This window comes from Porites lutea, chromosome 4, assembly GCF_958299795.1.
Source record: "Porites lutea chromosome 4, jaPorLute2.1, whole genome shotgun sequence".
Lineage (NCBI taxonomy): Eukaryota > Metazoa > Cnidaria > Anthozoa > Scleractinia > Poritidae > Porites > Porites lutea.
Window position 1 is genome coordinate 19702917 of NC_133204.1, and position 27864 is coordinate 19730780.

Here is a 27864-nt window from a genome sequence, read left to right on the forward strand (position 1 = left end):
ACATTGCAAACTCTATGATGTCTGAGGGTAACAACACCCCCTTCCCCCATCCCCGCCTTTCCCACTCGTAAAAGTGCACGATTATCCGGGAATGTTGACCGTTCGCTGAGATTTACTGGTACAAAGTTCTACACGTGGAAGTTTTGTAAACAAATGTTTTGATGATTAGTCCCTCGGCATACCAGTTAATTTTCTTTCCTTCAGATCTCTCTTCGAAACATTAGGAATTTTTAAGAGAAAATACCTTAAATATTTCTCGAGTGTTTATTGTTTTATTCTTATTCGTTTGTTGTTTTAGTTTTGTTTCAGCGTAACCGATTCGAGGTCAAACTAAAATGGTTTAGCACAAAGTTTGAGGTACACTTGCCAAAACTACAAGGAGCCAGGCAATTTCGACTTCCACAGAACTCCACCTACAATGTTTGGGCAAACCAAGAGAAGTGATTTATATTATTCTCCATAAAAAATAGTTTTGTTACCATGCTTAAAACATTCATCACTATCAGTTTCATTTATCACATATTTGTGTTACAAATATCAAAATATATTTTGCGCTTCTTCCGATAAAACCACAATTTCTTCCTCATCAGAGACAACCTCTTCGTTGGCTCGGTTTTCGCTGGGTTCTGTATCATTAAGGGTTGTTCTAGCGATACCGACATCTAAGTCATTCATGTCCGTTTGAGTGAAATCACAGTCTTCTAGAATGTTTAGTTCTTGCGATGATCCCTGTGGGCTAAAAGCCGCCAGAACAGACGAATACATGAACGAACTAGCCGTGCCAGCTCCTTGTCCTTCTAGTAAATCAACAACATGTCTGCTGTGAGCCATAAGGAAAGGATCTGGTCGTTCAACATTGGGGGTCATCATGGCTTCGTTTTTGCCATAAAGTATGGCCTTAACTTCCTCTGGTAACTCAGGAAGAACAAGAAGCTGAAGACAGAGTTCTTCAGCTCTGGAGAGCACCTCTTGTACGTCCATGTTGTACGCCAGGTCGTTTATATACTAGCAAAGAAAACAAAATGTTGTAAGAAGGATCCATGTGATGGCATTCCACACGGGCAGGTGTTGTAAACGGGAAGAAGTGAAAGATTCGAGCAGGCGCATAAAAAGCGCGTGGAAATGGGGAGACCGCTTAGCCGACGAGTGAGAATAATACCTCTCCCTGTTAGCTCTCTCTGCTCCTGAAGTTACGCATGCGTGTAACAGCCTCCTTTCAACACCCTCCTGGCTCCTTCCATAAAAGGAGAGCGTGTGGCATGAAAGATACCGCACTTTACACAAAGGAAATATTTCAAATACAAGCCAAAGAATCTTTAATCAAAGCGTACTAGAAGTCCAACCTATGAAATTACTACATGTGCTTCCTTTAATTTTTACTTCCCGTATTCACTCTCTTTAACGGTTCCTGCTACTTTGTATTAAATCCGTCGGCTTTCGTTAATTCCAATCCGAGAGACAAATGTGCCAAATTGCCCGCGAAGGGTGAACGTAAACATGCGCCACATCACGACCATTGAAGAAAAGATGTTTTAGAAGCTCACGTTCTCTTCTGCTCTGTGATTTTTTAAAAGTTTTTTTTCTTCAAGCAACTTCAAGCTAAAAACTATGTAAATTTGAAACCGTGTGAGAGGTGTTTTCTTTTTTTTTTAATTCAAATGGTGAGCTGAACTGGCTTTACGCGAAAGGACTTGTGTGATCGTGACATAACATTAAATGGAATACTTTCGACATGCCCTGTGGTGGTCAGGTTCTCAGCACGCGAAACTGGCAACTGAAAACTTAGACGTTATTTGTTAGTTTTCTCTTAGCGCTCACTTCCACTAATTTCAAAGGTCTACACCTTCTCCCTTTTCGAACCTTTCTTCCCAGTCTGGTCCAACTATTCCACAGACCCTATTGCCAACAATATTAAAAACGTGTTTAACGGCGTTCTACACACCTTGAGGATTTCAGTAAATCCAAATTCATTCTCCATAATAATACGGCGATGTTTGTCCAAAATGGCCAAGCAGACAATCAAGTGATAATTCGGTGACAAGTTTTGAGACCACAGCGTCTGGAAAATAGAAACGATTGCAATGTCTTTTGGGGGTCAATAGAGAGATTAAGCATCGCGTTTATGGCAAACGGCAAACGTGAATTTGCACCACGTGAAAAAGTTTTAAATTTACTTTAATTTACTTAACGTTTACTGTTTGTTACAACTACACGAAAATCGGTAGATTCACGCCAATTCTATCCATAAAAATTGTTTTCAGCTGTTTTTTATCTGCTCATTTCTCATTTTGAGAATTTCTCAACTCTAATCTCACGTTTGCTGTTTGCCGTAAACGCGATGCTTAATCTCTCTATTAAATAACAAATATATATCACATCACAAAAAAACTATTATTCTAATTGGCCATTTTAAAAAAAGAGAACGAAACTAAGCAGAGTTAACTTTCGCAAAGACTTTTCGGATTGTTACTAAGAACAGAGAAAAAAATGGCCAATAGCTGACCGACGCGCCCCCAGTAACGATCCCAGAGACAAGTACGGGATGTATTTCGACTCCAGTTCCCTTCTCGTTTCAAAAGTGGTGAATAAATAGTTCTTATTGCTGTTTCGAAGCCAGTTGGACTTGGTCTTACCTCCCACAAAGTCATAATATCTGGAAAGGAGAATTCGCGCTTGAAGCAGATCAACAGCCATCTAAAGCAGAAGTATAGGTTACCAGAGTCGTGCTTTTCTGGAAAGACAATCAAATATAACAGATATCTTATTTTAAAAGCAAGATTGCGTAAGGCTTCCATCAAACAAATATTTTTCATATTACTTTTTGAATGCCAAGTAGATCTTACATATATTACACAAAGTATACAATGAATAAAAGGCATGAAAAAAGTTGTCTCGCCAAGCGCTTTTACGCATGGTTTAACTCAGAATCTCCGAGTACTTTTGGATTCTTGACAGCGGACGGAAAAAGAGCCCTGCTTATTAAGTCCAATTCAAAATTATCAAGCGTTTAAGCTCTTAAGCTTAAATGTACAACGAGTCTTAAAAATGACAATGTCTGATTGGAGTAAAACATTCTTATTCCTCGCGAGACCAGATACTGTGGAGTCGCCGTTTAAGGAAATTTCTTTTTTCATCCGTCCACAAGAGTAAGGGAAAACGGCTTAAAGAAAGTTTTCCTCTGGAAAGCGATACGTGTTTACGGAGGGCCAATCGACAAAAAAAATTCCTTACTGCTGTTTTTATTAGGATACCCAGCGGGAGCCATATCGGAGGCGACAAGGACTGTACTGTCATTTTCGTGTAATCTAATTGGTAAATTCTGCCTAAGTGACGGCGGTAACAGTAGTCGCAATGTAATTCAGGTCACATTATTGAAATATTGGAAACCCATAACGACCCTCAACAGTGTATCCTCAAAAGAAAGCCCACGTCGTCATCATCATCATCAGCAACAGCGTTTTCATCGTTGATATTCTTTACCGAATGAGAAACTATATGCAACATCTATCACAGCACAACACTGAAGTGTGCAATATTACCTACAAATGTCAGCCAACACATATTGGATCCAATAATAATAATAGTAATGAGACATTCTAATGTCACTAACCTAATAATGTCACACAAAAAACGGCTGCGTAGGAGACAACTTTTGCCTGACCCCAGTTGTTCACAAGGCGGATAAATATCTATCTACTGGATAAATCACTCTCCACTGGATAACGCAATCGGTTTCCCAAACATTTATTCGATAGTAAGATAGTTATTTATTCTGTGGATAGCGCTATCCAACGTTTCAACAACCGGGCCCTGGACCCCGGTGGAAACCAGTTAATTTGTTTTCCTGAAGCTTATGCCCAGTCATACTTTTTTAACCCTGATTCGTGTCATGGGATCTTAAACCACTCAGCAGTCCCGGTTTCGGTGAAGCGAAAGATCGGTTCGTGTGAAAAAAACAAATGCGGTTTCAAAAATATCTGGATTACTGTGGACTGGGCCTTAATAGAGAGCTTTAGATTCTGAGACGAGAACCACTACGAGATTTTCTCAATACCAAGTAGTGCTCACGCGTAAACCAGCGTCATTTTGGCGGGAAAACGCGATAGCCGTCGTCATTCTACTACGAGTTTTAGCAAGAGTGTCGTAGGGGCAGAAAAAATTTATCAAATGGAAGAAGTTTTATCATTCTGCTATCGGGAGAGAGCTTAACCTCCTTCAGTATAAATAACCGTACTAACCCTTTTGGTGAAAAAATGAAAATTGAAGCTTACCGGGGTGTCTTTTTTTTAGAACACGCACAAAAACGTTCAGTTAAATCTCGTACTCGTACTCGTTGTCGTCCTCAAAACTAAGCTCTCTAATTGTTTCCCTCGGCTCCGCCTTAGAATCCCCAGAAATTAGTGAACGGTTCACTTCTCGACTAGTTATTTAGCGATAAAAAAATTACCTAAATAGTTGTAGAAGTGAGGATCGACAAACTTGAGTAAAACGGTCAGCTGATGGAGCTGTGCTTTCATTCCTTCTTGGTTCTCATCAAAATTATGTGCCTAGAGAATACAAGATTTGTGTTACTTAAGTTGCCCACATATCTAACTAAGTTCACATTGACACTATGCCGGGCAGCTCTTGCTCGGGCAGGAAAACCATACCGGATGGGGCTTCTGTTCGCGCATAATAACCATGATTTCGGTGCGACTTCTGTAACGTAGCGAAGTTAGACTTCAAGACTGTCTTCGATTACCTTACACGGGGGGATATTTTGAACTACAGCAATATACTTGCCAGTTTCTCCATGAAGCCGACAAAACACCAAAAGGCTTCCACTTCATCTTCCATCAGAACTAAAATCGGGGACAGAAGATCACTCATCCCCTGCACATAACCTGAAAACACGGCGAAAAATGGTAGTAATAAGTTTTCAAATTCATGTTTGTCATTTATCCAAAGTAATAGCAGTAAAAATTGATAAAGGCGCCTGTGATTATGTTGCAAACATTTAAACTTGGACATTTACATGTAAAACACAATCATGTCGGTTAAACAAAAAATTATCTACGTGAACATATATAACATAAGAACTGCCGCTTATGACTAGGTAACTACTGAGGTTTTCATCACCCTGAATCTTTCGCTTACAACTTATTCGCTTGAACCAAAGTCGCTCCTTTTATTGTAAAGTTTGATAATCAAATTCGCCAGTTTGGAAACGAGAAGGAACTGAAGCCGAGATGCATCCCGCAAGTGTTTCTGGGATCGTTACGCGTCGGTCAGCTATTGGCCACTTCATTTCCCTGTCTCTAGCAACAGTCCCAGAAGTCTTTGTAAAAGTTAACTCGACCAATTTTCATTGTCGTTTCTAAAGAGCAGTGATGAGTTACCTCTGCGTCCTGCCTCCCTGACGCATAAAAATCCGCACACGACGCAAAATAATTCATGGCATGCGTCTCGTAGGACGCAAAGAACGATCGATCGATTTGAAGATTTTTTGGTAAAATATCCTGTTCGGGTGATTTTTGTGGCTGTTGTTTAAAGATGCATATTTATTTTAGTCTTTTTTGTGCTTTAAATATATCGAAGGGCTATATATTTTAATTTCAGTAAACTGTAATAAACAGTTTTGGCCAAGGACTCATGATTTTTCATGAGATGAGTCGCAGGACTCACCATAACTATTTGTAACAAAATCACTGAAAGTGGCGAATTTCGACTGAGCAAATGCTTTTTCAGCTTACCCAAATCAAAGTTGTACAGGCAGTAGGTGAGAAGAACATCATAAAGCTTCTTCACATTGGAATGATTTGCCTCGGAATAAAATACATGGAGTCTGTCTGTTCTTGCTACATCCTTGTCTGTAGGTACAGAATCAATAGAGATCTTTAATTTCGAGGACGAGATTCTCTTAATACTAATTAGTGCGCGCGTGAGCAAACGCCATTTTGGCGGGAAAACGTAATAGCCGTCGTCATTCTACAACGAGTTTTAGCGAGAATGTAGTAGAGGCGGGAACAAAATTAATATCAAATGTAAGAAGTTTTATAATTTTTTGCCCGGGAGAAGGCTTAATCTCCTTCAACAAAGTTAACAGTGCTAACTTTTCTGGTGAAAAAAGTGCAATGAAGTTTTCCGTGGAGTCGATTTTTTAAGTGAACTCAAATTTCGTCCTCGTAGTCGTTTTCGTCCTCGAATTTAAAGGTCTCTAATAACAAAGATGGAACATCTTGTTACACCACCCCTCCAAAGGAAAAACACGACTTATCGAAAATTGAAAACCAACCGAGTTTCAAACTCGATCAAACCAAATTATATCTTTCAAAGGCGTTTGTAAAAGGCTTGTAAAGTGTTTATGAAGGGTCTGAGAAGGGTTTTAGGGAGGGTTTGCTAAGCTTGGAAAACGTTTCATCAGGCCCGGCAAGAGGTTTTGGGTATTACGGTGTCCGAGGTCTTTTTCATTCAGGTATACGGTATTTTGGGTATAAATTATCTCGCTTTTCTACATTGTTGCCATTTGTAGATTATTGGTATAATAAGAAACGATTTTTTGGACACTTTTTTCCATATATGAATGTATGTTGACACATTAGACAGTGATCGCCGATGATCGAAATACACTCAGGGGCTAGGAAAGGAGGAAATGGAAAAAGGTGGTGACCGTCTGCAGTTTCCCACATAGTTATCCACTGTATGTGGGTGTGCTTTCTCTCAGTAACCAGACAAACCATTTTTAGGTATATGGTATTCTCTTTAAAGGCACTTTGGGGTTCTTTTCCATTACCTCATTGTCCAGTACACAAGCAACATCAAATTTTCATATAAATCCTTACATTTTGTAACCAAGGGCAATGCTAAAAGAGCCTGCCAAGGTTTTTTATCGCATTCTCCGGTGATTTGTGATTTATTTTTGTTACGTAAACAATTTGGGAATATGCAGGCTTTTCTTCTCAGAAATCTGAAAATCTTTCAAATTTACTCTCCTATATTATATCCTGTGTGCTAATCTTTTTTACAATAAGCTGTGCATACAATAAAAGTTCTTATTTTACAGGTGTACTTACCTATCAAGTGCTTTCTTTCTCTGAACTCAGAGAAGTTTTTTTCCTGTGTTTTTGTCATTGACTGCCACTGCCATTTCATTGTCCTGTATTCATCTCTGCCAAAAAATAAATAATAAGGTAATAAAACTCATAGAGAGTTAACAAAAAAATGTAGTTGACATTGCAGGAGTAAAAATGTTTATAAACAGTTATTTTCAAGAAAGGACAGAACTTAACATTCATGGAAATAAAAAGGAATAAGTTAGCGTACTGCATCACAAAATAAAGTCTTCATATGGAACATGTTGTTAGCATCTTTTCGTACTGCCTCCCTGCTCTTCAGGGCAGGCACTGCATTTTTCCTACTTTGGTAGAGAACTAGCCTGCGAAAACATCCGCTTCTCCTCGCTTTTCGCCCCTGGGGACGTTTCGCGAGGAGGAACGTCTGCGACTCAGCGACAGAAATTCCATACTGATGACGCAATCCAACGTTTACATAATGAATCCGGTAGTCATGGGGTTCCAAACATAAATTTGTCCAATTATGCGTGTCTTCTGGTCGATTTTAGTGAAGTGTTGTGTTCATCTGCCAACGAGCTCCAACAAAGCTCAAATGTTTCTTCAAGAGAAGACTACATTCCAGAAATATTGACTGTTTTGTCAGAGATTCTTCGCATTTACATTTGACCTTTGTGGCCCTTTGTCTTTTGTCTGTCATTCGTAAACAAAAGCTAAAACAATGTAACTACTCCGTTGACCAATTAGCCCTTCTGACCGGATTCCGGACAGATTTTACGCCATCAGTATGGAATTTCTGTCGCTGAGTCGCAGACGTTCCTCCTCGCGAAACGTCCCCAGCGGCGAAGAGCGAGGATGTTTTCGCAGGCTAGTAGAGAACAAAAGCAACTGACTGTTGATGAAGTGCAAAAAATATGGGAAAGAGAAAAAAGAGAGGCGTTTTCTCCTTCCTGCCTTCCTTTGCACACAAATTTAAGCCAAGAGGCAGTTTTTTATATGCGTAAATTTATTCAAGATGTCCCAATTTTAAAAAAAAATTGCAAGGAAACCTTTCAAATGCACAACCCTGTCTTCAAAACATCTCGAATTTTGATAGGTTCTACGGTAAAATATTGAAACCTATCAAAGGGTTCTCCAGAAAACTTAAGGTAGAAGGAAATAAACTGAAGTAGTCGGCGATAGATAACATTGAAATGTATGGGCGTAGGGGTTGGGGAAGTCCAAGAGCCTTCAATGGGCAAATGTTAATTTAGGAGACGTTGACAAGTGCATTTCAATACATTTTGAGCAACAAGGAAAAGAATTTTAGGTATGAAGACAGAGCCTTTTACATGTATTGCCCACATCAGTTCTCTCTCTATATTATATATAACATAATTACACTGAGCAAAGGTGTTGAGGTATCTATTATCCTACAAAGATACATATAAGTTCATGACCACAAGACTGCGATTCTTGCAAGTCGCTTGGAGCTTTTAGACAACCCTGTGGCATCAGAGATGTAAACATGTGTGAAAACCATGCCAAGAAAAATAATGTCTTCACAATCAGTGAGATGCGAAAGTTACATGCCAAGTCATTTACATGTACTTACTCCTTTCCTTTGAGGAGGGATTGTTGTGAGTGAGCTGTGTAACCATACTTTTTATAGCCCAAAAGATACTGCCAGACTGGTTTACGTATTAAATCATCAACACCCTGGTACATGAGAGAAGTTCAAGAGAGGCATGATGAGCATAGATTTCTATTCATAACATGTATCATTACCTAAATGTAACAGACACTGAAGCAGATAACTACATAAACATTGTGTTCTTAAAACAAGACCATGCTTAAAACTTGGAGGACAGCTTGGAATGGAGGGCAGGGAGGGGTGAGTGCTATATCTCACAGGCACAGCGAATTTTTTGGTGGAGTGTATTTTTGCAACTGGTTGTGGCCTCACTTAATGTTTGTATAAGTACTACAAAGTACATACCCCTCTAAAGACTCTACCACGCAGTTTCTTCACATTATTCACCCTTCCAGCGTCATCCAGAAATGACTGCCATTCGTTAAGTCTCAACGGTTCACAGCGTGTTACTTCAGGGGTTTCTCCAAGATCTCGCTGCCATTAAACAAGAAGAAAATCATCAACTTCATGTATAAAATAACAAAAAGTACTTGTTAATTTAAATACCACACAATACATGCAGCAACAATAACCAAAGCCATGTACAGTAGATACAGTTGGTAGATGTTTTGTTCCTTTGTCTCTGGTTATGGTCTTATATTATGATACTGAGTTTCAATTGAATGAAAGACAATTATAATTTAAACCAAAAATAAAATTGAACCACAACACAAAAATTATGCATGTACATAACCTACAATGCAGTATAATGAACAATACTAATGAATGTACTTTAAAAAGTCATGCACTTTCATTCCCCACAATTTATTGCAAATCATACATGTACATGGCATCACCTTCCATTAAATCTTACAATATTATTATTATTAATAATAATTATCATTCAGGGGTTTCAATAAGTACCGACGACCAATGAAAGCGTCAGCTACTTTACTCGTAGAGGTCGGCTACTTTTTTTTTTGAATACATGTAACATTGTAGATGAACAATATATCATAAAATCTGAATGAAAAAACGTAATTATGATGTGTTTTCTTAAAGGCATTCTGTGGCAGAATGCACCCAAACCCCCTCCTCCCTCCTTAGAAAAAGGGCACTAGTGGCCCGTTGTTGATACAGTCGGTTACTCTATTCAAACCTGCTGGCTACTTCAATTCTTATTGAAACCCCTGATTATTATTAGTAACAGTAACAGTGGCAGATCCAGACCTACAGATAAGGGGGGGGAGGGGGTATGCACTGTTAATAAATCTCCGCCTGGATCCCGCCACTGAGTAGTAATAAGAAGTAAAATTTAAAAAGTACATATAATAGGTTGGTATTAAGTGTACATGGTACCTTTTCTGGCAAACTACTGTCGCCATTAACAGATGGAACACATGTATCTCCAAGATCTTCAAACTCCACTTCCTTTTTAGGGCCAGGGCACTGGTTCTGAGGTTCAGTATTCTCTGGTGCTTGCTGTAATCCTTCATAGACATCACGCACATACCGTGTGACTTTAGACAGTGCATACATACCATCATAGTATGCACTGTTAAAAAATCTTTGCCACTGTGAATCAAGTAACAGAAGAATTGAGATATACATAGTTTAATTTAAAGTAATAATAATAATTATTATTATTATAAATACATTTAATATTATTGGTTTTATAATTATTATTATTATTATCATTATTATTATTATTGAAACCATACAAATTATTACAAATTATTATTTGTTTGGTGTGTTTCCAGGAAGATACATGTAATGAGGGGAAAGTCATGTGACCATTCAAACAATGTTGCTTTCTGCTATTTGCTTTCATTTTTTGGACCACTAATGCCCTGTCTATATGGAGAAAAGTTGTCCACCCACCTAACAGAGCTACCCTCTATAGTTGTGTCTATAACTGTGATGATCTTCTTTCATATAATTCTTCACCCCGCAGTTCTCATATATGATTTTCATAGATTCACAACTTCAGAGCTACCCTCTGTGAGCCAACGTTTCTTACATTTCCTTACAAAACATGGCAAAAAGTTGGTTGGACTAAAAGGTTGGCCCAGCTTGGCAGATATGTGATGATACATGTGGGCCACTCTCCAATCAAGCATAGTCAACTTTTCCCCATTTTATTATTCTCTCTGCATAATTCTCCACTATGGTCTACCCACCCAGGTCAACTAGGTCAAGGCAAGACAAACAGGGCACGCACGAGTGCTATTTTAGACAATAAGAGCATGCATGAGTGCTGTTGGCTCAGGCAAAGAGGTCAACATTGATTCAGCTGGGAGGGTGGCCCTTCTATGCGGGACAGGTTTTCTTCATATAAATGGGGTCTTTATAGATGAAATAATTATGCAGTGTACTTCTTGAAATTAACTTTTAGCATCCGAGGCTGAGTGGTACAAAACACAAGAAATTGCATTGAGATTCAGGGATGCATAATAATATTATTCATTTCTTCTGTTTATTTCCCCCAGTCTTGAAGTCAGGGATAAATTTTGAAAATTCAACAAAAGCAAATAAAAAGTTCTTCAGATTAGGGATAAAACCCAACAAAAGACCAAATAAAAAAAATTTGATCACAGGTAAAGAACATAAACATTAGCAAGTGATTTTGTTACAAATAAATTTTGTAAGTCCTGGGACTCATCTTGTGAAAAATCATTAGTCCCTGTCCATAACCAATGAGTCCCAGTTCAAAAAAAGAAGGAGTCCTAACTTGAAAATGCTTGGGCCTTTATGTAACCAGACAGTTAATCTGGAGACAATTTATTGCCAAAACTCTTTATATAATATTACAGTTTACTGAAATTAAAATATAGTCCTTCTATATAATTATTTAAAGCACAAAAAAGACTAAAATAAATATGCATCTTTAAACAACAGCCAAAAAAACACACGAACAGGATTATTCTACCAAAAAATCTTCAAATCGATGGATTGTTCTTTGAGTCCTATGGGACACATGCCATGAATTATTTTGCATCTTTGGGGATTTTTATGCATTAGGGACGCAGGACAGAGAGGTAACAAAATCACTGAACAAGTGTATAGTATTAGCATAAATTTTGTTACTAGTACTGTGGTATAAGCTAGGTCACAATAGTCCCCTTATGTTCACTGTGAGTCATTACACTGTATGTACTCAAACTCTGCAAGTCCACAGTCTGCAAGCACTATCCCTCCCTAGCCCCCCTCTTTAAACTACAAATGTACCTAGTAATGGGTATAGTATTAAAATAATCTTTGTCTTACTGGAGCACCAGAAGGAGGATTATCTTCTGAGAATAACTGGAGCTGATCAAGTGACTGTTTCAATGCACTGTGATCTTCTGCCACTACAAATAACTTGTTATTATTTAGTGCTCTAAAGAGGCAAAATAAGTCAAAAATGTAAAATGAATCTACCCTCCAAGTCCAACACACATTATCTGAGAATATACATGTTTATATACATGTACATGTACAGCTAAATATTATACAGGTGTAACCCAACACCATATGCACTGTACATGTTAGTCACATTGTCACATTGCAAAGATCACAGTTAAAGGCCAGAGCACTGAACTGCAAATGGATACATTGAGGCCTGTCACTGCTTTCTGGTGCTGGCTTTAAAAAAATCAACTGATGACATAATTACATAATTAATGCAGATACATGTACAGTGGTCATGGGGTTCCAGATGTGGATTTGTTTGCGCTTTTCTTTGTCCTGGTCGATTAACATGACAATTTTCAAGTATTGCTGTGAATAATGGTACATGCAAAACTCACTGCTTTTGGATTTAAACAAAATCTAGTCCTACATTTGATCTTTGTCTTTTGTCTGTCATTAGTAAACAATAACTGAAAGAATACATGTATAAAATAATATAAAACACATGAACCAAATAGAGCTGTGAACAAGACCAAAGACAACTTTTTGATGCCAAAAATGTGGACACCTCTCTCTTGATAAAACTTCTGTGATGTAAAGGACAATTAAAGGGACCATTACTGTACATTGTAATATTGCACATTGAAGATCATACATGTACATTGCAAAATACAAAATGGTACTATACATAAAAACCAGAATTTTAAGATTAATAAATTGGCACCAAAAATTTAGTTATGCAGTGATTACAAAAGAAAAAAAAATATGATTTACTGGATATGATTATGGTGTATAATTATGTATTCTACTTACCTTGTCAGCCAGATGTATCTCTGTAGTCTGCGAACCAGTTCACTGATACCACCAGAGTGGAAATGAAGGGCTGGTAGCGTGGTACCATCTTTAAGAATAAACACAGCATAAGACCAGGCCAGCTTGGGATCAGATCGCCTGATGGAGTGTAACTCTGCTGTGTTGAAGTGAATAGCATACTTTGACCTTCTCTTCTTTTTAGGAGCATTTCCATCTGCAAGTTTAGACAATAAAAGGCGTTAAATGTCTTGTGAAATCTTGTAGTGTACATTCAATGTACACACTTACAGTTTGAATATTGGTTTAGTTTCGTTTATTACCAACCTTTACCATTAAATACTGAATAAGAGGTTGCCCACTTGGCAGCAAACAATAAAAATCATACAGTCAAACCTTCATGACTGCGACCACCTCTGGTAAGCGACCACCTTCCCTAAGCGACTGATCCAAAAAACCAAAATTTTCCTGGTTAAAGCCTTACAGTTGGAACCTCTAGTAAACAACCACCTCCTGTAAGCAAACCACTTTTTGCCCACTTTTTGGGCCTGATGGTTAATGATTGTCCACTCTTTTTAACTTCTTGTAAACAACCACTTGACGCAATATCTGATCTCTATTTTCGCTGTGTGCAGCATCTTACTTAGAATCAGTGTGCAAAGAAAGTGGTGTCCGATAGCCCGGGGCTAGTGGATTTTGCTTTCGGGCTAGTGAATTCTGTTTTTAACTTGCCTGATGGGCAACTGATATTTTTTTAGAAATTTGAATAACAGAAGAACTGTAATCAATCCTGCTCATCAAATTTTTTTCGGGCTAATTGAAATGACTTTTGGGCTAGTACATGCTAGCTACAGCTTGCCCGAATGGCAAGCTGTAAAACTGACTTTCTTTGCACCCTGAGAATATACGAAAAACTTTAGTGACAACATGGAAGTACACATATCCTATAAACTTAGACATTGGAAGCCATAAAATTATCTGCCAAAAAGTAGATGTGCCTGGACCTCTTCTCGGAAGATACCCTCTGTGTTTCGATTCTTGTAAATGACCACCTTCCATAAGCAGTCTGCATTCTTATACTTATACAGTCTTTGCATTTTGGGTGATCACTTACAGGGGGTAAGACTGTATCCCTAAGACAAACGATGTGCATACAGTGTATTTCATGGTTTCAAACTCACTAATGCCATGAGTGTTACATGTCACTGTCTTACATGAGCTTCCAAATCATAGGAAGCACTGTGCACTTATGATTCAATTTCTTAATAAAGTTCTGGTACACACAAGTTCTGGTGAGCTGTCAGGGTAGTAACTTAAAGTGTGACATCAGGAATGATTGAAAGCACACTATTTCTTTTGCAGCAATGTGACATTTTGCACAAAACTTTGACAAGGTCATTGAATCAAAAAGGGAAAGTACTCTTGAGTCACCTTCTTCTCTGCTTTTACTTTGTGTGACAAGGTCCCACTCAGAGTAATCACTTGATTCCAGTTCAAATTCTTCTTCTTCATTCACAATGGGTGACCAGTCTACAAAACTGCTATTTTGCTGGAAAAAAAAACCCAAACAAACAGGAACATTAAAGTGAAATGTTGTCAATATCCATGAATTTCACCTTGAATTTAAATGAGGCTACACGTATGTGTATCTTTTCCACAATAAATTTGAAACAGTATACAACATTATGTATTTAAAACTGAAAATGGCAAAATTTCAACATTTGATTCTAATTTACTGCATTCTTGAAAGGTAATTTGGTATGTCCTAAGTTGAACAGTCAATTCAGTTCCAAACTTGTACTGAATTAATAGACCTCTTAAACCTGTTTGTTTTGTTTTCCCAATACAGGTCATGTGGTAATACACCTACTCTAGAGAACTGTTTCTCTCAAATTTCGTTTTATTCATATGCACATATATGCATAATTTATGAAAAGACAAAAGGTCAAGTTCCCCTGGGACCTCCGTCGGGAAAACAAAACATACAAGCTAAAGAGGTCTATTTACAGTGAAACTGCAACATATCTACCCTGCAAAGAGAAGCGCAGAATTCCGGGGTAAAATTTCTGAAAAGCGGAAAAGCCAGGAAGAAGCCCGGAAAAGCCAGGAGTAACTTATCTCTCCAGACTTTCCAGAAATTCCTGGAAAAGCCCAGAAAGCCAAGGGAATCTTTTCCACTCTTTCTGGGCTCTTATGTGCAAAAAAGGCACAGAGCTTCTGACTAGAATGATATCAAGCACTCTTGGCTCCCTCTTGATTCCGGGGTTTCCTGGAAAGCCTGAGCTGAAGAGCCTAGAAAAGCGAAGGGAAAATTTTCCAAAATGTACACTTATGGTGTCAACACTAAGCAAGTCCCGGGCCACATTGGTAGGAGCCAAGTGCTGTCACCACTGCAACAAAATTACTCATGTTTCCCATAAATCCTTTACATGGTGTACACTGTATCTACAATGTATCTTTTCTTGTGACATCATTGACAGCTTTTTGCAAACAGTCCACTCACTTCTTTTGTACCAGACCTGAACAACTCTCGTCTAATGTTCGCCTGTAGCTACATGACGTGTTCAGGGAAATTCGTTAGAGTAAGGGGTCAAGTGTCTAAAAAAGGTAAATACAAACATCAAATGTAATCTCCTCCAGCAAAGAGGTCGTCGATCTTCATGTACGAAGAATGTGGCCGACGCGAATGGCAGTTAATCTAACATAAAGATAAGAGATCAATTTGCTTTTTCCTGCCTCAAGATTCTAACTTACTTTCTCAATGACGATCACTCTGCCAGGAATGATATTTGCAGTCTGTGTTGTGATCGGCACAGCGGTGTGCACGAACACGCCATCTTGTCGATAAACAACCTGTGCCGTAGTACAGCAAAAATGTATCACTGGTTGATGGAAGCTGCTCTAAAAGCGGAAAATAAAAAAACGCTCTGCCTGTAAAACAAAAAAATGACTTGCCTTTCCTTCATCAGAAAGCTGTGCAGACTGTGGTGAATCATTGACGTTCGACACTGGAGAATCCGCGGCAGCCATCAATGGGATAAATACTTTGTGATACTTTACATTGCAATTCTGGTTTTTTCAATCAAAAACCAAAAAAACTCTAGCTCAAAGTGAAAGAACGTTGAGATTAATTGGAAGCAGGTAATAGTTTAAAATAACGCTTCCAAAATTTCGATTGACGATGAAAACTTCAACCACGTTCACGCTAAAAATAGTTTGATGTCATGAACGAGGGAGGACTGGGTACGTGTCGCCCGCCGGAAAACCGCCGCCGAAAGGTACTTTTCCCGAAAAATCGAAAGTAGCTTAATAAGCTATTTTCGTTTAAGTTAAATCTCCCTTCGCTGTAATAATTTTGATCACTTTGTACTTCTGTTTCAAAATGGCATTGGATGGTCTTTTACGGAACAAACTAAGAAAGGCCCGCCGGAAAACCGCCGCCGAAAGGTACTTTTCCCGAAAAATCGAAAGTAGCTTAATAAGCTATTTTCGTTTAAGTTAAATCTCCCTTCGCTGTAATAATTTTGATCACTTTGTACTTCTGTTTCAAAATGGCATTGGATGGTCTTTTACGGAACAAACTAAGAAAGGTTAGTATCCAAATTTAATAAATTGGCTATTATCGAGGCCTGTCAAGAAACATATCGGCACTTATCTAATCCGCGCGTTAGATGTGATTTGTCCACTCCGGTGGATAGCGCTTGCAAATCTGTTTACCGATCCGTAAGCAACCACGACCACGACCGGGGACGACGACAACAACAACGACAACTACAACGTCCACAAAACAATTGGTTTTATGAGAAAAATAACACTGAGCTCTGCACTTTTTTAGACCCTCTTTTTAGTACATTTCTTTGTCGTCCACTGCACGGATAAGAAGTGAAATCATCATGCGACGATTTATATAGGACATACATACGACAGTGCCTTTCACTTTCTGTTTTTGAATCTGGATAAGGGAAAGTTCATTTAATATGACAAGGGGGGGAGGGGGGATGAAGATATTGAAACTCGAAGCTTGAAATTTTAGCAGCCCCCCTCGCTAGCGGTTCAATTTTTTAGGAGCCCCCTCCTTGGTAGTCGAAAAAATTTCAGAGCCCCCCCCCCCCCCCTCCTCCTTCAATTCCTTTGCTCCCCTGAAAAAAGATCGCTAGACTGTATTAAATATATTTACCGTTATTGTCTTCAATGGTTTATACTATGACAAACTTGAGATACAGTTGTGATACAATTTTCTAAAGCATTTTTGGGATGAACAAGAGTGTAATAATTACTGAGACTACATTTGTTATATCTGTAAACCACGTGATATAGCTGAGTTGCACAGGTCATTAAATTGTTGAGTTGAAAACCATCCGATCTGTATGATGATGTCATTTGTTGGTTTTGAAGTATACAAATTTTCGGGGCCCCCCCTCCTAGTGCAACAATTTTTTCAGAGCCCCCCCTTCGGGTGTCTAAAAATTTTCGGAGCCCCCCCTCAATATCTTCATCCCCCCCCTTGTCATATTAAATGAACTTTCCCTAAAACTGAGGAAATTCAACTCCAGGAAAAGTCGCCTACTTTTCACAAATTGGGCGGGTTCAAATTTGAAGGGACGCAAATTCCCTTTTTTTTTTGGTGACGTTTTCACCCAAGAGGCATCATGAATCCCTCCTTTCACTTATCACGAAGGAAGTAGCCGATGGCCAAGGTAGTCACTGCCGGCCCCAGTGCCGAGTAGTTGCGTGGTCATCGCAAAGTGAGTGTCTTTCTATTTCGTTTCTGAGAGGATAGAACAGAAGCCCATTGGCTATAAAGTCTGGTCTTCAAATTAAACGTAGCTTGAAAGCAGCAACAACAGACATACATTACGTTGCTATTAAACTTGCAAACTGGTGCATTCTCATCGCAAAACTATCAGTGACAATACTGTCATTACTATAAGAAACCCTAAAACTTCGAACACATCTAGCTCGCGAAACAGTCATTTCCTTGGTGGAGAGTTGGGGGAGCATGGTGATGGAGCAAGAGGAGAAGCAAAAACAGAAGCTGAATGGACTGTTATTGCCTTCGTTTTGTTTATCATTACTATTACTATTATTATTATTATTATTATTATTATTATTATTATTATTATTATTATTATTATTACAAACGATAATATTGTTATTATCATCATCATGCCTTCTGATGTCTCGTACGCTTCAAAAAAGGAACGTTTCATGGGAGGCCAGACTACTTAGACCTCCAGTATATCCATTTCCTGTTCTGGTATTTGAACCAGTAGGCATATTATGCGCTTTACAATTCATTGCTTAATCGCAAAAAAAAAAGAAATTAATGACTTATAAACAACCCCTTCTAATACTTCTATAGCCTCACACGCAGGTGTCTGAGGTAAAACGCAGTAAAACGCCTTGGGAAGATCACCAGGTCGCACGGCCTCCGACCCAACTCATCATAAGGGCTGCCGCCATAACCCTAGGGGCGTGGAATCCCGCTGATCTAGCCTCAAACTTGCAATAATCATTACAAATTGTAGAATTCATAAACTGAACGGGATTTTACGATATGCTGAACTGGTAGCTGGGTGTCATAGATAAGTTTTTAATTTAAAGGTTTTTTCTTTGCTTGTTTTTATCACGTCACACTCTCGGGAAAGTTCGACAAGCTTAATATAAATAGCAAAAACCGGTCATTACCTTAAATTTAAGCTCATGTTTTGTTCCTCAAAGAAGGCTACCTGAGGCTTGTTTTCAGGTTAAAGTTTCTTTTATTTGTTTTATTTTATCAGTATGAGAATGCAGAGTTGTGTCGACAAGATTGTGCAAGAGCACTCCATGAATACAACAACCTAACACCTGATCTGCAAAAGTTCGGTAAGAAAGCTCCTCATTGTTACATCTACGGCTAGCTTGCTGCGAAGGTTCTTTGAACTTCCTAAAGTCAAAATGTTTGAAGCTGTCTAGAGTGCTTTCAAAGCTATTCAGGATAGACTGGAATATATTCTGAATCTGTATTCTTAATCCGTTTTTATCGGTTTGGTCATACTATGAGGCGCAAACTTTCAAACCTTTTCGAGCGATAAGTAGGGCTTTGTTGCCATTATTTTCTTGAAAATCTTAGATGCTGCGAATGCACCTTGGTCACTCAGATGAGCCGCCTCTGATCGCTCCCCAACGCTGGGGAGCGATCGAAGGTGGCTTAGTTCTTCAATTTGTGGATCCCCAGCAAGGAAGAATCAGTCTAGCAGTGGCCGATCCAGGGAAGGGGCCCGGAGAGCCCACCCCCGCCCCCCTTAGTTTTAGACCAAAAAAAAATTTCTTTGGAGACCGCTCTCTCAAGGTCTGGATCCAGCACTGTCTAGTTCTCTCTTGAGGCCTAATTATAAAATTTAGCACAAGTACAATAATTGCTGATGACACGATCATGATAACAGTTACTTATGATTGCCTTTGTAGTTCATAATGATGGCAGAGAAAGTGAATTACTGGCTTTGGATGGAACACTTCCCGTCTCAATTAGAGGTAGAATTCACTAAACAGAAGCCGATTTAATGCCCTATTCACCGCGAAAAAAAAACTATCTTTTTCAGATCAGTATGTTTTTTTCGCTTTTCGTACACTTAAATGAACCTTTCCTTTATTAGCAACCACGGTTCCTAATAGTTCTGCACAGCTAATCTACACCATCGCCGGATGAAGATCAGCCGAGACGTACGTAACTGGTTGAACTGTCGCGATGAAAAAAACACAACAAGTCAATATCGTATTAAAGATAAATGATAGTGAAATGCGTTCCATACACTTAAAAAGACGAATAATGTGATTCACTATATATAATCTTTATTTCAGTTTTATTATCATTGGTTTTTCTTATTTAATTACCGCATCACACTGCATCACTTTTACATGTTCTTTTATAGCTTACTCAAGATTTAGAGTCTGTTTAGGAAACGTTCTGATTTTAGCAAGCTTGTCTGACCTTTACGAAGCCCCGTGCGCATCTATCCTGCATGTTCAAAGTATTCACATGCAATGCAGTTGGTTTTTCGCATAAGTATAGCACGGTAGGAAACTCTTCTAGTGGACCTGACAAACATAATTTTTTGCCCTTATATTTCATATCTAACATTATCGAAATATCAACCTCAAAACGGAGCACAAAATTTACTACAATTCTGAGTTGAATTATATATGTGGTGGTTCAATTTTATCCCTGGTTTAAATTTTATTTCCCTTTCTTTTAAACTCATTGCCATACATTAACATACCCCAAAACAAAGGGAAATAAAGTTCAAACCAAAGATAAAATTGAACCACAACAGATATATATATATATATATATTTTTTAATTATAGGTGTAACATACAACATTCCAGTGTGTGTATGGCTGCAGGAGAATCATCCACATGTTCCTCCTTTGGTGTTTGTTAAACCCACCAGCAGCATGGCTATCAAACCATCACATCACGTGGATACAAACGGCAAAGTTTATCTTCCTTTCCTGCATGAGTGGTCTTATGTATGTGAATTGTGCGAGATTCCCGTTATGCCTTTATATGACGAAACTAAAGCACAAAACATTGTTAAGTTTTCTTTACATGTATATGAAGTGCTTTGTGCGCACGTTGACCGGTTGGGCACCGACAAAAATAGAGAGAAGAAGTGATGACGTCACAAATTTAATTTGTGAAATTATGGGTTATGTTGGCTCATCTAAAAACGACAAGATGAAAATCTTCACCTGCTAAAAAATGAGCCTGTTTAAGTGCGAATTGGTTGGTAGCCTGCGTAGCAAGCGTTTCGTCGCGAGGTTCGTAACTTTCGCGCAAATAACTCGATTGGAAACGCTTGCTACGCAGGCTAATTGGTTGGGAGATATAAGCACCGTTATGCTCCAATGACTCCACATAAATCCTTCCAAATCATAAGCATTACGATCCAAATTTGAATTTTTATGACGTCGCACCCCTCGATAGAGTTTTTTTAATGCAATAAAGGCCAGCATCCAGATTTTAAGAAACCACAGCATGGCATTGACAACTGGTAAACATCTTAGGTCCTTCTTTGGAGGAATCAGTTTTACAATCACTCATGCACTTCAGCGTCAGACTCCCTTTAATTGAACAACGTGAATTTTGCGCAGATTAGATGTATCACGAATCCAGCCCTGGCTAGGTGGGTTACCCCACCGCGAAACGTTTACATGGCAAAATTAGACCCGAGCTGAGAGGGTGACCCGGTCTGGCAGACTCGGCTACCCGCCTTGGCGGGTCGCCCCACCTATCATGTAAACGCGATCAAATTAAATTGAGAGATTATATGGACAGGCGGGTTACCCCACCTCCATGTAAACAGGCCCCAAGACAATTACAGGTCGGCTAATAAAATAACTTTACAATAAGCTTAATACTTTTTTGTTTTTATGTTTTCAGCCAAAGTCTGATCTTGCTGCATTGCTTCAGGTTCTCTGCTGTATTTTTTCTGAAAGTCCACCGGTGTTTTCCAAACTAGCACAACCTCAGCCACAGGCTGCTCATCGGCTGACACCAACAGGGTACTGTTAAAATAGCCTAGTACTTTTACACTCTGACAACTGTTTGTCCTGTAGGAAATTTCTGGGTGATACACCTAGCCCGTGTGCCTTGGCCCGTGGCCTTTTTCTTTGGTGAGTAGAGTGTGAGCTTACGGCGAAGCCACAAAAATGAGCAACAAAGCCGCGAGAACGAGCAGTAAAGCCACAAAAATGAGCAACGTAGCCACGACAATGATTCGACGAAGCCATGAAAATGAGCGAGGAAGCGGCGAAAATGAGCGGCGGAGCAGCGAGTAGGTTTCTCGTTGTTCCGTTGCCTCCGCCTTACAAAACCGCCAGTTACGTAGGCTACGTTACACCAACCACCGATGACCTGCACAAATCGAATGTAACGTGTTATTGCGATTATCGACTAACACGATCGAGACAAAACAACCATTTTTGAAGTGAAAAAGGCGAGTACCTCTTTGAATATTTGGATATCCCAAATGAGCGAAGTTCCTGCCAGTTCACTTTCATCATTTTTTCCCATTTGAATGTTATTGCAGTTCCAACTTTTGCCCGAACAAGTTTATATCGCCATTCAAAAAAACTCTTAGATTCGTCAGTTTCCTTAGAGATTGCTAGGGAGGCTAATGAAAAATACAGGTAGTTTGTCCGCGTAATCTGTATGAAAGCAAGTACTTGCGTAGAGTCGTTTTGTCTTTTTTTTTATCCGAGTGACGTTTCCCTGGAGTCATCGTCGCAGCTTCCTAAATCCGATAGCTCTTTTTTTAGCCTAAAAAAGTGTTTTGTATTGAATTAGCTTCCCCAACTTGTGGCCTTTGGAGTTCTTTGGAGTTCTTGACAAATACGCGGAAGGAGAGGTGAAGGCCTGAAATGCTGGAATTAACCCGGGTATTCGCTCAGAGAGTTTTGGCTGAAAAACGTCGTGTGAAGCGGAAGGTCCTCGAGCCTTCCTTTACTAACCCGGATCGTTGAAACGTTGGATAGCGCTATCCAGCGGATAAATCACTATCCACCGGATAAGTATCACGAAAACCAAATAATCGTTTTATCCACTTGGGTGTGATAGCGTTATCCACGTTTTGAACAACTGGAGCCTGGTCATTATCTCGCCAAAAGAAACCCAAACTTTGCTTGCAATTCGAGCATGATGCCAGTTATTGTTCCTGATGGTCAATTACATGCACCTTCCGGAGATCCAGGAGGCAAAATTTCGAGTCTTTGAACAAAAGCGTTTCGCTGCGCCCTGGACTTTTACATTTGTCCTACTCTTCTGCCTACTGTTTTCCCTTCTTGTACCCTGTGTTAGGCTTTTTCGCAAAAGCCCTAGGAAGTAAGCGTTAGTAGTGGAAGAAGAACAAAATTGTCACTGGATCAGGACAAAATTTCATACAACCTCGTTCCCAGCCTGTGTCTAAGATAGCTGTCTACTTCTTCTTTTAGAATGGCATTGGATGTCAAACCACCAAAAGTTAGTACAACAACGGCGAATCTGGATGCTCTATTAAGGAGCAAACTTGCAAAGGTTAGGAAATCTATGAACAGATTATGTTCGTTTACAAACTAGCTTTTACCCTGGCTTTAGTTAAGTGATGAAGAATACTTCATTGACAGATTCCAAAGTTCTTATTAGGCAGGACAGGGGTTGCGAGCCTGGGAGAATATGGTGCAGGAGGGCTACGGGAGGCGGACGGAGGAAACGGCGAGTGGAAGTTCTAAAAGGATGGGAAGTGGGAGAAATAGGGGGGAAATTACGCAACGATGCTCAATATTTCGCAATCGTAAAAGTGCTCAAGGGAGGAAGACAAGGAAAAAGGGGCGGGAGCCAGGAAGACCCCACTTATTTGGCCCCGTTTGTACTCACCTTAAACCCGACTGAGCGATCATAAATATATAAAATCTGTCATTCAAAATGAAGTGTCCCGTTTCATAAAGTTTAAAGTTATTATTTTTTAAAGCACTAGCCTACAGAGAAAACTGTTCTTGAAGATAGGTCTTAGGATCTCTTCTCGGTTATTTTATTTTATCAGTATAAGCATGCAGAGTTGTGTCGCCAAGATTGTGCAAGAGCACTCCATCGATACAACAACCTCTCACCTGATCTGCAAAAGTTCAGTAAGTACGCCGGTTTGCCCTTTGCCTACATTACGTAAAAATAAAATAAAGAGAGCAGTGCCGGATCCAGACCTTGAGATAAGGGGTGGGGGGGGGGGGGGGGGGGCGGTCATCCAGACCCTTAGATAAGGCAGGGTCCAGCATTTGTCCAGTCTCCAAAAAAATTTATTCCGCCCTTCGGGCCTCAGATTGGTCTAAAAATAAGAGAGGACCCGGGCCCCCCGGGCCCCCCGGGCCCCCCGGGCCCCTCCCCTGGATCCGCCACTGGAGAGCGCAATTCTGAAGGTAGCCCCGTTTCAAACGTCGTGCTACCGCCGTGCCGAACTAAATTGATCGAATTAAGTTCGACTTTAGCACGGCAGTAGCTCGACGTTTGAAACCAAGTAGTGCTACTACCGTGTAGCACGGCAAGCTTTGCCGTGCTACTCGGCGGTAGCTCGACTTTGCTTTTAACGTCGAGCTACTGCCGTGCTAAAGTCGAACTTAATTCGATCAATTTAGTTCGGCAATAAATACATTAATATTAGAATACATTTAAAAGTTTGCTAAACCGTTTCTTTATTTTTGTGTTTTGTTTTCGGCAACAGTCGTTCTATTCGACTGAATTAAACTACGTCTGAAACCAAGTCGCGCTTGTGTCGTGCTGCAGTGGAGCTACAGTCGAGCCAGCTTAGCACAGTAGTAGCACGACGTTTGAAACAATTTAAGCTTCATTCAGCACGTCGCCAATTACATCATGACGAAATCTGCTTGCAGTTGCATAGTTGATTATAATTTAAAAACATCTAAGTAAAAACCCGAATAAATTTTTCTAATGGCCGTTCACCGTAGAGTTACTTTTTTTCTTATATCTGGCGTTGTACATGTGGAAGTGGTGCGCTTAAAGTTCAGTTTCAATAATTATAATGAATACTCAATCATAAGCAGGAATATATTGTGTGAATAATATTGTGATTTCTTCGACAGTACATAATGATGGCAGAGAGACTAAATTACTCGCTTTGGATGGAACTCTTCCAGTAGTAATCAGAGGTAAAATTAAACTGAACGTCTCAGCTAGGGGTGGTCTTTTCTTGAGTATACTACACTTAATTTAAAGCCTCATGCAAACGGACGCGTCCTGTTGCGTGTTGTTGGGATTTGTTGCGCAAAGTTAGAAACCGGTCACACGTTTAGCTACGAGTAAAACGGACGCAACAACTCCCAACCAAATGTTGGGAGTTATTGTGTCCGTTTGCACGTAGCTTAAGTGTATGTTGATCAATTTTTTCACAATTGCAGGTGTAGCATACAACATTCCAGTGTGTGTATGGCTGCAAGAAAGTCACCCGAAAGTTGCCCCTTTGGTGTTTGTTAAACCCACCAGCAGCATGGCTATCAAACCATCGCATCATGTGGACACGAACGGCAAAGTTTATCTTCCTTTCCTACATGAGTGGTCTTATGTACGTGACGTTAAGTATCCTTATTCAGTTATAATGAGTGTTCTTAAAAGAACAAAATAGAGTATAAATGGGCCGCTAGACAATTGTAGGAACCGTTAAAGTTCCCCTTTACACAAAAAGTTATGCATGGATGTGCGGCGCAAAGGGTATGATGTTTTTATCCCTTTGGTCTGAAATGTGGTTCAAGTTTGAAATTTTTAGGTCTGATATAGAGTAAGCTTTTGTGCTCTCTTTCTTTCATCATTTGCCACTCTGAAGAGGAGTTCAGGTTTGAAATAGGGTAAGGAAAATCTGACTAAGAATACTTTTCAAGAAGCATGCCCGCCTAATCCGCCCACCTCCACCCGAAGTTACCCTAATTTAACCCTGGATACTCTCGAACTTTTGAATAATGCTGATGTTTTAGTCTATGCCGACTTTTGAGAGGTGTACATTCGATGCTTTAAACAAATCAACCGTAAGTTGACGACAAAACAAGAAAAAGTCTTTTTGTACTTTTTTTAGTACTATTTTCACAAAATTATATTCTACAACATTTTTTAATGTTTTTATATTTCAGCCGAAATCTGATCTTGCATCACTGCTTCAGATCCTCTGCTGTGTGTTTGCTGAACATCCACCTGTTTACTCCAAGGCTGCAAAGCTGACCTCCAACGGCGGGGTGCCCCCCAGTATACATAAATATATACTAGGGACCTCAAGATGCGAGGACGACGACGGCAGAGAAAACGTCGCTTAAAAAGGGAATTCGCGTTTTATCAAACTTCGTCGCAATTATTTCAAATCACTTACTTCGTAAAATACATGGATTTGAATCCCGATGAGCCTTATCTAAGTTCAGAAAGAGAAAGGAAATTTCCTCGTTGCTTGTTTACTTCCTCCATAAAACGTGACATTAGGCATTTTCAGGTCGTAGTCGTGCAGTGACGACAACGGGAGTACAAAAAATCGTGTTGCACGTGCAAAGTTGTTGTTTTGCTACCTATTCCTTTTTCGGATGTTCTCGTTACCGTCGCCGTCATAGGTTCCTACTGTATGAATTAAGGGTATCGCTCTAATAAGTTGCTGCTATTAACCAATCTGCTACTATTATTAAAGGATCGAGTTTTGCAAACCAGTTTATAAATGCAGTGCTCATATGACTGTAAATTGTTGATTGAATTTATATGTATATTGCTGCTTTCTAATATCTGCCAGAAGGAGTCTGTAGGTCTCCATAGATTTAGCCAAGAGGACTAAAGGCAAAACTCCGGTTAATAAATGTATAATCAAAGCTTCAAATGTTAAACCTGTAACCATTGCAAAGAAGTCACTTGGAGTGTCTGGAGTTGAACCTGCGACCAGTTGTAAACTAGTAACTTGACAGCGGGCACTTTTAACAGAAAGTGTAAAATTTCATTAGTTTCTCCGTGGGGCGGTCGAACGGGTGGACGGATAGAAGTACGGTCACATGACTATCAATAAAATTTTTCGAATGGATAGATAACACGATTTTCTTAGCTATGGGGCTCCGCTAAGCGCTCGCGTAGTGCTCCGTTGTTAATGTATCGATAATGGATCATGCAATACTCAATAAATTTGCTGTCTTATCTGTGAGTTTGTCATACTTCCTGACCTAAACTTAAACTACTACGACAGACCTGAATTTAAACAATAAAGTAGAGGAAATTTTTTTTTTTACTCACTCCCTCCTTAGTTACTTAAGCAGCATTTTGGTAACTTTTAACTACCCGGTATTATGCTGATCAAGGCAAGAAAACATTAACAAACACAAGGAAACTTTAAATTATTTTCGACATATAAATGCCAGGGTGAGTCATCAGCTCCTGTGAATGCATTACTGTAAAAGGTCCTGACTTAATTAGTAATGAAAGGTTTCCATAATATCATAATCGCTACGATTATACAGGGGCACCCAACGGATCTGTTCCTCAAAATATCTGTTTTTCTGGGAAATTTTTGCTGGCTGGGAGATGCGGCAGAAGTAATATGTCCTTGGAAGGAAAGTGTTGTTGGTAAAAAGGCAATTCAGGGTGTCTGAGTAGATTTGAGGGGATCTGATTTCTAGAATAGCTGCTACGTATTTTTTGTCAGAAACTTCTTTCCCCGCTTCCCCCCTCTTCCCTCCCAGTGAGGGGGTGAATTTCGGCCTTAGGCCACACCCATATTCCTAGCCTTAATTTTGCCCCAGGACCACACCCAAACTAGCCAGTAATATCTGTACATACTTTATACATCTCCTGGGAAACTTCCCACTCAGTCAGATTGCAGGTTGTAGCCAGTGAAGGGGCACCTTGGAACTCAAATCAGTCAGTCTTGCTGGGGATAAGGTAACAGATAAGCTTTTCCCAGCAATCTCCCAAAATGCTCAAAATGGCTTGAGAAAGTTTTATTCATGCATTGTTGTTGTTTTTATGCCTTTTTCTCAAAATTTCCCGTTGGGTGCTCCTGATTATTAAGACAGTTTACTCTGAAACAGAAAGTTCAGCGATTTTACGGTTTTGAAGTAACACTTCAACGATCGTCCGCCCAGACTACAGTTTTTTTTTCATGTTATAGACTTTTCCTTGGTTCTTTCAACTTTTGATAAAGAACAGTAAACTAATATCCATTGACACAGCTGGAAAGAGCGCCTTAAAATTGAGTAACTTCCCGGAGGTCCCCAAGCCTCAGGGTGAAACGTCCTAAGACTGAGTAAAGGTATTACTACACAAAGTCGCGCGAAATTTCACAGATGTTTCTGTGTGAAAGGGGTATCTTTTCTATTCTTTAAGGTAATTCCCTTGAAAAGGGTGTACTATCCTGATTTTTTAAAACTTTGGCACAATTGACAGCAATATAACGGACTTTGGAAAACTGCAATCAAAAGATGATTTCAAAGTCCTTGTTGTTGCCCTGTATGCCCTTTATTCT

The 27864-nt window shown here is 39.5% G+C and overlaps 2 protein-coding genes across 2 annotated transcripts in view; one reads left to right on the plus strand and one right to left on the minus strand.

The window, feature by feature from the left end:
• Positions 1 to 245: 245 nt before the first annotated feature.
• Positions 246 to 16084, minus strand: LOC140932817 (TBC1 domain family member 15-like). Its single transcript, XM_073382324.1, has 15 exons — positions 15817 to 16084; positions 15616 to 15714; positions 14293 to 14410; positions 12865 to 13078; positions 11929 to 12040; positions 10021 to 10236; positions 9028 to 9156; positions 8644 to 8747; positions 7053 to 7147; positions 5733 to 5849; positions 4783 to 4883; positions 4448 to 4547; positions 2634 to 2731; positions 1943 to 2059; positions 246 to 1005 (listed from the first exon to the last, which is right to left on the minus strand). The coding sequence occupies exons 1-15, from the start codon at positions 15889 to 15891 to the stop codon at positions 538 to 540; spliced, it is 2163 nt and encodes a 720-aa protein (XP_073238425.1). The 5' UTR covers positions 15892 to 16084; the 3' UTR covers positions 246 to 537.
• Positions 16085 to 16301: 217 nt separating this feature from the next.
• The window catches only part of LOC140932818 (tumor susceptibility gene 101 protein-like), a 27200-nt gene continuing 15637 nt past the window's right edge, over positions 16302 to 27864 (plus strand). Inside the window, exons 1-7 of the mRNA XM_073382325.1 lie at positions 16302 to 16451; positions 18642 to 18726; positions 19309 to 19374; positions 20208 to 20371; positions 21285 to 21406; positions 22835 to 22916; positions 23422 to 23506. Of these exons, the coding sequence (XP_073238426.1) occupies positions 16413 to 16451; positions 18642 to 18726; positions 19309 to 19374; positions 20208 to 20371; positions 21285 to 21406; positions 22835 to 22916; positions 23422 to 23506 (643 nt within the window). The 5' untranslated portion in view covers positions 16302 to 16412. The remainder of the gene's footprint in view (positions 16452 to 18641; positions 18727 to 19308; positions 19375 to 20207; positions 20372 to 21284; positions 21407 to 22834; positions 22917 to 23421; positions 23507 to 27864) is intronic.

Coding starts and splice junctions, on each gene's coding strand:
- LOC140932817 (XM_073382324.1), bottom strand. CDS start 15,891: ATGGCTGCCGCGGATTCTCCAGTGTCGAACGTCAATGATTCACCACAG. Junction 10,237..11,928: donor ATCCTCCTTCTGGTGCTCCA/GTAAGACAAAGA, acceptor CTTGATTCACAG/TGGCAAAGATTTTTTAACAG. Junction 4,884..5,732: donor CCTGTACAACTTTGATTTGG/GTAAGCTGAAAA, acceptor CCGTGTTTTCAG/GTTATGTGCAGGGGATGAGT.